General features: G+C 40.7%; 1 protein-coding gene across 1 annotated transcript in view; it reads left to right on the forward strand.

Annotated features, from left to right (window-relative positions):
• Positions 1–9,023, forward strand: part of prickle1a (prickle homolog 1a) — a 38,167-nt gene that overhangs the window by 27,299 nt on the left and 1,845 nt on the right. The window contains exons 2-7 of the mRNA XM_079411714.1: positions 759–941; positions 3,536–3,649; positions 5,447–5,584; positions 5,664–5,867; positions 7,610–7,796; positions 7,902–8,750. Coding sequence (XP_079267840.1) covers positions 771–941; positions 3,536–3,649; positions 5,447–5,584; positions 5,664–5,867; positions 7,610–7,796; positions 7,902–8,750 — 1,663 coding nt within the window. The 5' untranslated portion in view covers positions 759–770. The remainder of the gene's footprint in view (positions 1–758; positions 942–3,535; positions 3,650–5,446; positions 5,585–5,663; positions 5,868–7,609; positions 7,797–7,901; positions 8,751–9,023) is intronic.

Raw genomic sequence — 9,023 nt, forward strand, 5'->3', positions numbered from 1 at the left:
GTGTTGATGCACTTTATCTTCTCAAAGCAGTCCAAATTGCTGTACATGAGGAACTAACACCTGTCAGCTTGTTCAGTCCATCCATCTCACCTGTTTTCATTCCAAAAGCAGCAGCTCCAGAGATCAAAGCGTCAGATGATGTGTCACTCAGCAGGACGTGATGCGGTGTGGCAGCTTCTAAAACACCGTCCTCAACAAACAGCAGAAGAAAGACATGCTTTCCAAGCATTACCATATGGCTTTATGCTTTGTGTCCTGAATGGACTTCAAAGGAGTGACAGGGAAGAACGCGAGAGATCTTGTCTTGAGAAGTTTCAGTCTGAAAGAGTTCTGAAGTAAACTGTTGTTGGGAAAAGTTATATATGGTATGCATAAGTGCTCAACTTAACCAGAAGAGAGTCCCAGTAGAAGGAAATGGAAAATACCAGAAAGCTTCCACGGTGGTGATGAGTCAGGAAAATGCATTAAAGTAAATAGACTGTAAAAGAGTTAGGATGGTTTAAGTTTGAAGGGAATGTCTGACCACATCACGGCAAAACTCGGCACAATAGCAGTAACAATAAAACTGCCATCGTTTTATGAGCAGAATCTATTTAACAGGCCTCCACCCTGGGCTGGAAGTCATCGTAACTGGTATTAAATGTTTTAGGATGCTGCTTTATTCCAGTTGTGTTTCTGTTCTCATCCCAATACAATGCGTCTTACGAGGCGTTTTATCATGTGGTTTTGTGATCCATGACACACTGTTCCCTCTTTAGGAGGTCTTTCTGATGAACCTGGAGAATTGCGGCGGGTTCCACGGCGCCATCAGGCCGCTGGACATGGAGCCGAAGGTCAACAAGCTGGCGTTCGGCTTCCAGCGGAGCTCCACCTCGGATGACGACTCTGGCTGCGCCTTGGAGGAGTACGCTTGGGTGCCGCCGGGACTTCGACCAGAGCAGGTAAAACCATCTCTATGGGCTTATGACAGTCTATGACAGTCTAGAATCTTGCCTCTACAACATATGTGGCCTGTGCTGGCAAAATAGGGGCACGGGCTAATTTTGAGCTACAGGCAAAAAAAAGTTTTAGGTTTTCACAAAAATTAGCTCATTTAAGCCCTCGTCTAGTGATCTCAATGCTCCAAATAGTAAACATCTAAAATTCTTTATTTGTACATTTTCTGAGAGGAGTACCTTTTCTCCGCTCGCTTCTCATCCGAAGTGTGCGCGATTGCAATAAATATGCACATATACACAGAATTGTAGTATTAAAGTATTCAATTCTTAAGTGAACGTGTGGTTAACTGTTGGGAAAAAACATCTGATGTGTAACATTATATTAGATCAGTGTATTACTGTAGGTATTAATATATAGGCCGTCTGTCTCATTAATGTTAACCTAACAATAAAAGAGGGCTGCTCGATTGAACTGCTTTTGTAGTTTTAATAATCAATTTATTTGTAATGATTACAAGGGATTTTTAAATTTGATTTTGTTTTCTTTTTCTGACGTCAATGCTTTTGTTTAAATGTAAAATGAAAAAGGTCATGCATTATTTTTCTTATTTGTTCTACTGTTTTTTTGCATCTGTTCTTATTTATAATAACAAAGATAAAATAAAAAAAATCCTATATTGTGATTATTAACATAGTAATTAAGACAAGAACTGTAGGATAAAATGCAACGTTTCTAGGTGATTTTGCTTTGGAACCTTCAGAAAACTTTAGCTCAGTCATTTTACATCCGATTCCAACAAATCATACATCATTTTGAAGGTCTTTCAAATGGAGAATGTGAAACTAAAAATAACTCGGTTTTGAAAATTTGCTCATTGTGACTCATTTTGCCAGCACAGGTTGCATTTAACAGAGAACTTGCCTCAATGCTTTGGTGTTTTTGTCAGAACAACACATTTGGGTTAGCAAATAGTTAGAGGCAGCCTAAAGCCACATGGAAACCTCTTTAGAAAAATTAAGTCATTGTTTGAGGGGGAAAAACACGAAAAGCCGTGTCACAAAATGCAAAGAGGTCGCATGTCTTCAGTTTCAGGGAAGGACTCTGCTCAGTGTTGACTGAATCGTAACATGCAGTTCAAGATGTGATGTGTAAGTTGTTATACAAAAAAATGCACCAGATGTGATCTTTATTAAAATTTCAAACTGTTGGTCAATAATTTTGTCAGAAGAGCTAGTCATAGTCACTAAGATTTAGAGGACCTGACTGCATTTTTGCAGACACAGCTAAACACTGAAGGAAGCACCCCACAGGCATTTGGGAACAGGAAATGCTGCTTTTTATTTACAAACTACTTCATGGAAAATCTGCAAGTCATTATCTCAAGCTGCCAGACAAAAGGGCTTGAAACGATGAGGAAAAGCGGCTCGCTAACAGCCAAGCTCGCAGCCACAACTTTTTTTCCTGGCGCTGGCCGCAATGTGGTCCTCTGGTGGCTGGAGGCGCGCTGATGTGGCACTGATTCCAGCCGGTGTCCCACACTTCCCCCAGCTGCCCTCGAGAGCACCCCTAAATAACATCTGAAGTGACGGGTGAGGGAAAAGGTCTAAAGCAATTTGAAGACCCCTAAAATCCCAGTGCAGCTTTTGTGCTAAATGCAAGAGTCAACTGTAATGCCTTTATAGCAGCCGTTCTGTGAATTGCCCTGCATATTATAGGTGATCATTGTGGGGAAGAACACAAACACTCAGGAATAGTGTTGTTCAAGGGCCTAAGGCTCAGTAGCAGAGGTAATATGAGGGTGATTTATGGTGCCGCTTATCAACGGGTCTAAATGGCATTCCAGTAGACTGACTCGACAGCAGCAGGACACTCTTTACGCAGGAAAAGACGAGCTCAATCCAGCTATTCATCTGTGGGCTGTTACGACCAGCGCTCATAAAGAGATCCCACTCACAAGGCATAGGTCACAGTGTCAAAGAAGCACAATGGAGTACAGTAAAAAGCCAAAACTGGTGTCTCAAGTCTCAAGGGTCAGCTTAGTCCTCAGGGTTTTGTTGACAGATACACAGGAATGACAGACCAAAAAAATCAGACTGGTACACCTGATACACCTTCCATGACCCACAACAAAAACACACTTTCTGATCTGATCACTTATGATGGTACTCTACCTGTCAAAGGTTTTTGTACAGTAAGATTTGTAATGTTTTTTTTTAAAGAAGTCTCTTCTGCTCACCAAGCCTGCATTTATTTGATCCAAAGTAGAGCAAAAACAATATTTTTACCATTTAAAATAACTGTTTAGCACAAAAGCTGCACTGGGATTTTAGGGGTCTCCAAATTGCTTTAGAGCTTTTCCCTCAGCCGTCACTTCAGAAGTTATTCAGGGGTGCTCTCGAGGGCAGCCGGGGGACGTGTGGGACACCGGCTGGAATCAGTGCCACATCAGCGCGCCTCCAGCCACCAAAAAATCTTACTGTTCAAAAACTTTTGACTAGTAGTGTAGGTGTATTCTAAGCTAGTTCATTGTTGGTAACTTCCTTTTGGACTTTGCACATACTCTGACTGACCCGATCTGTCTCCATCTCACCTCCAGGTCCAGCTGTACTTCTCCTGCCTACCTGAGGACAAAGTCCCTTATGTGAACAGCCCCGGGGAGAAATACCGCATCAAACAGCTCCTGTACCAGCTCCCTCCTCATGACAATGAGGTGAGTTTATAGAAACAAAGGCAAGCAGGAGCTTCATCAGCAGCCATGAAAGCCCCTATTGTTTCCCCAGCATCGCTGCAGTCCAAAATGCCCACGCATCACATTTCAAAACCCCCTCAAATAGCTTTTTAGCTTCAGCGTGGTGTGGGTGTATTTAGCGTCATGGGTTTAGAGCTTCACCACATCCCCTGCCATCACAGAAAGAAGCTTTGTCACTTCATATCTCTGTGGGTGCGTGTACAATGAGACTTTTGAGCGGAAGATTGTATGATGCTGCTTGCGGAGATTCGATTTGACATGTGGCGCAGAGAATTGCTGCTGTCTGAACGCCTTGAGACATTGCTCTGAGTCACATAACATGCTGTTTCATTGTTATCTGTGGTACCACAGCTTGAACATGCATTGCTTGTGTTTTTTAGTATGCGACTTAAATCAAGAGGTGTTCCTTTTCCTTATGTTAAAGTATTGTTAAACAAAAGCACTCACCAAAGTAAGAGATGGTCTTAGCAAAAGTTTCTGAGCATCCATCCTTCCCTCGGGTCATTTTGACTCAGAATTTATTTTTTATTTTTTTCGGTAACACTTTACAATAAGGTGTTATTTGTTAACATTAGTTAATGAAAATAAAGTTCTTCATTGTTTATTCATGCTAGTTCACAGTGCATTCATACAACTTGTGATTTTAATAATGCATTAGTAAATGCTGAAATTAACATTAAGATTAATAAATGCTGTAGAAGTATTGTTCATGTTTACTAATGTTGTTAAATAATGAACCTTATTGTAAAGTGTTACCCAATTTTCTTTTTAAAAATTGAGGGTTCATCTGATTGGTACAAGACTTTGTAACTTTTGTTCCATTTGAACTTGGAACACACACACAAAAAAAATACATTTAGTGGATTTGAGGATTTATGTGGGTGTTATTACATTTTTCTTTACAATTCCTTTCCTCGTGTGTCATTTTGACCAGATCATAGGAATTAATGAAATGTAGAAAAAAAACAAAAAACTTTTTTTAAAGTTCATTTTGTCACACTTGAACATAGATCACACACAAAAAAATTAGTGGATTGGAGGACTTTATGTGGGTGTAAAAAACCAATTTGACCCACCATAGGAATGAATGGAATGTCGAAACAACATTTTTATTAGATTAAAAAAAAAAATCTCACACAATCCAGAATATTCACAAGGCAAAAAACACTTACATGCCCCCCCAAAAAAACACACACGCGTACACACACATACATGGTACATGCACACACACAGAGACACATTACAACACGCATGACACGGTAAATAAAATAAAAATCACCAATAAAATCACCAAAAAATTAAGGGGAAAAAATGATTAAAAAATGGATCAATATAAGCTTTCTGGACAAAAAAGAAAATAGGGCTTTGGGTCACCCGTGAGGGAAAGATTTGTTACAAAACGCGAGGGAAGGATAAAAGGTTAAGAATGCTTGGATTTCAATGGGGATGAGCATAGAAGGTTTGCCAAACAGACACACTGTTATATAACCAACAGTTAAGAGAATTTTAACTTCTGCTGCAGTGCAGTCTGATTGATTGGATCCAGCTGAGTTTTCGAAAAATGTATTCACTTTATTCCCAGTTGATTTTCTAACTGACTGTCTCTTTCCACACTCTCAAAACACATTTTATGCAACTCCATCAATACTTTCTCTAGTTCTCCATCAATGCTTTTTTCCTTGCTCAAAAAATCTGCATGTGGTCCACAAGGGCTTCTTTCTGAATTGACAGCAAACACGTTTTAAATGTCTCCCTCAGGTGCGATACTGCCAGTCTCTCAGCGAAGAAGAGAAGAAGGAGCTTCACATGTTTAGCGTGCAGAGAAAGAAAGAGGCCCTCGGGCGAGGAACTCTAAAACTGCTGCCAAGGACGATGCTTCATGCGTCCTGTGAACACGTAGGTGTTTGAACCAAGAGTTTTGCACTGAAGCAAGTGACTGTTTGATGCTGATTGCTTATACATTTTGCCTCTTCAGTGTGGAGAGAACATCAGTGGAGGGGAGATCGTGGTGTTTGCTTCACGGGCAGGACCTAGTCAGAGTTGGCACCCAGCGTGCTTCACATGCTCCACCTGCAATGAGCTCCTGGTTGATCTCATTTACTTCTACCAAGACGGGAAGGTCCACTGTGGACGGCATCATGCTGAATTGCTAAAGCCACGCTGTTCCTCTTGTGATGAGGTGAGTTTTGTTTTTCCAGGCCATGCTCATTGTTCTGTGCATGAAACAAGGCCTGTCGTATTGCAGCAGTGGTGGATGAAGTACCTAAAAGCCACACTTGAGTAAAAGTACAGATATATCCATATACCAGAAAATGACTTTGGTAGAACTTGAAGTCATCATTTAGAATATTACTTGAGTACAAGTTTTAAAGTATGTGTCATATATTGTATTTAAGTATGAAACATATTTTGAATATATTAAACGCATTTAAGTATTGAAAGTAAAAGTAAATACCAAATGGCAAATAAATATATATAAAAAATGTTTTTAAACAGTTTGAGCAGCAAGATGTGTTCGGTTTTTACTCTTTCTTCCATTTTGTATCTTTGGGTAACCATAAGAGGCACTTAACCCGGTATTTAGTCTCTTTCATCCCAACATAAGAAAATATTTCTGGAATATGCATCTGAAGTGGCATTTAGATGCATTTACACAGTTTAATGTAGCTCAGGATGCATTTAACCTGCAGTTACAGATGCATAAATAATGCTTTGTTTTAAACATAAAACACTGAATACTGATATCTGAAAGGAGTTCAAACAGGAAAAATAGTTGAAATGTGAAATTAAAACTGCCAGGTGGCAGCAAGTGACAGAGTGAGACTTTGAGATTCACATGATTCATTCAAACGGCAGATTCATTCAGGAATTCAGCATTTGTGTTAATGAGTGAGTCACTGAGTCATTCATTCAACCGATTTGTTCAAAAAGCTGATTCATACTATAAGGAAACACCGTCCTGCGTGTTGCTCAAGACACAAAACAGTGCTCTGATCTTTGTGTGGAACTATCTTCGTTGGTAAAACTGATGCAATATTGTATCTAAAATGTAAGTCACTTAATGCTAACTTTATTATATTATTATATAATTATATTATCTGTGTCCTGTTGCTGTCATTCTGTCGCACTGTGGAGCTACCGTCACTAAAACAAATTCCTCGTATGTGCAAACATACCTGTCAATAAAGCTAATTCTGATTCTGTTTAAACTTGTATAAATTCATATGCTTTATATATGATATAACGTTACTTGATCATGTCGGTTTGCACATTGATAAAACAACATTTACCATATTATCACAGACGATATAATGTTTATCGCACACCCAGCCTCGACTAGAGTGGAAAATGAAATCATCCGCGGTTGGTCAAACCTGCTTTCTTGCAGTCTGTGTTTATTTGTAGTGAGTAACGAATATGCTTTGGGGAAATGTATCGAAGTAAATGTATACATTTTAATTAGGAAACGTAGTGGAGTAAAAGTGAAAGTTGACAGGAATATAAAAACTCAAGTAAAGTACAGATTCTCCCAAAAAATACTTAGGTACTCTAACAAAGTATTATTACTTTATTACATTGTTACTCTCTCAAATCACTAGCCAATTTGGCAGGTTACTTTTCGTAAATTGTTCACTCGTTAATTTCTTGGGCAAGTTCATTTAAGCCAAATCTGTGCAGATTTAGCACAAATACTGAACTCGTGAGTCATCATGATATATTAAATACAGCCTAATTGCGCAGCATGTGAGCACATCTAGCTTACTTGAACATAACTGACAAATAGTAGTAGTAATGAATGGCCAGTAACTTAAAATATTTGTACCCAAATTGGCTGGTGAGTGAAAAAGTAAATTCAAACCCTGATTACATCACTATATCGCAGACACCCTCACTCATTTGATGCTGTCATTGTCCTTTTAGATCATTTTTGCGGACGAGTGCACAGAAGCAGAGGGTCGTCACTGGCATATGAAGCACTTTTCCTGCTTTGAATGCGAGACCGTCCTGGGTGGTCAGCGGTACATCATGAAGGATGGTCGGCCTTACTGCTGCGGTTGCTTCGAGTGTCTGTACGCGGAGTACTGTGAGGCCTGCGGTGAACACATCGGTAAGCACAAATGTCTCTCTGATGTCTCGACGTCATTTACCACAAACCACATTCCGCTTTTGCCTTTGAGAAGCTGACCTTTAACATCTGTTTATTTTCTTGTAGGGGTGGACCATGCCCAAATGACGTATGATGGCCTTCATTGGCACGCCACAGATGCTTGTTTTAGCTGTGCTCAGTGCAAGAGCTCCTTGCTCGGTTGTCCCTTTCTACCCAGACAAGGCAGGATCTACTGTTCCAAGGCCTGCAGCATTGGGGAGGACATCCATGCCTCGGATTCTTCCGATTCAGCCTTCCAATCCGCAAGATCTCGGGAATCACGGCGCAGCGTGAAGATGGGCAAAAGCAGTCGCTCTGCAGACCAGTGTCGACAGTCTCTTCTCTTTTCACCTGCAGGCAACTACAAGTTCCCCGGAGTCTCAGGGAACGCTGAAGACACCTTGTCCAACAAGCTGTCACAGCTCAGCTTTGCAGAAAACCACTTCTGGAGGAACAGGGAGGAGCAGGAAGCACCCGAGGACCACGAGGAATGGGCTGAGCATGAGGACTACATGACCCAGCTCCTCCTCAAGTTTTGTGAACATGGGATGTTCCAGCAGCCGGACGACACTAGGCCAACTGACCTCTGGACGACCGACTCAGAGGTCAAAACAAAGACTGAGTCAAGGATCCCAGGCAGTAGTGGAAATTGCAATCTGGCCAGTAAAAAATACAAGGCAGACATGTACTGGGCACAGTCCCAGGATGGACTAGGTGACTCTGCGTACGGAAGCCACCCTGGACCTGCAAGCAGCAGAAAGCTCCAGGAGCTCGATTTGGAGCATGGAGCCAGCTTTAAACATGACGATAAACAGTGGTATAATGATTCATTGGAGTGCATCACAGATGAACTGAAGCAAGCAGAGCAGAACATCAGAGACTCGATGGACTCCTTGGCACTCTCCAACATCACAGGTTAGACTAAAGGATCAATGTGCAATTGATATTCTTGAGTGCAAACAGTGTTGCATTACAAGTAACGCGAGTTACGTAATCAGATTACTTTTTTTAAAGTAACTAGTAATGCACTACTTTTAAATTAACAAGAAAATATCAGTTACTTTTTCAAATAAGTAACGCAAGTTACTTTGTTTTCGTACTTATTCACTGATACCTTTCCTGTCCCTGTGTTAAGAGAAATTGGGAGTAAGGGCAGACGCATTTTCTTCAGCCTGAGGCTTATTAATT

This window comes from Barbus barbus (genome assembly GCF_936440315.1).
Source record: "Barbus barbus genome assembly, chromosome: 48".
NCBI classification, from domain to species: domain Eukaryota; kingdom Metazoa; phylum Chordata; class Actinopteri; order Cypriniformes; family Cyprinidae; genus Barbus; species Barbus barbus.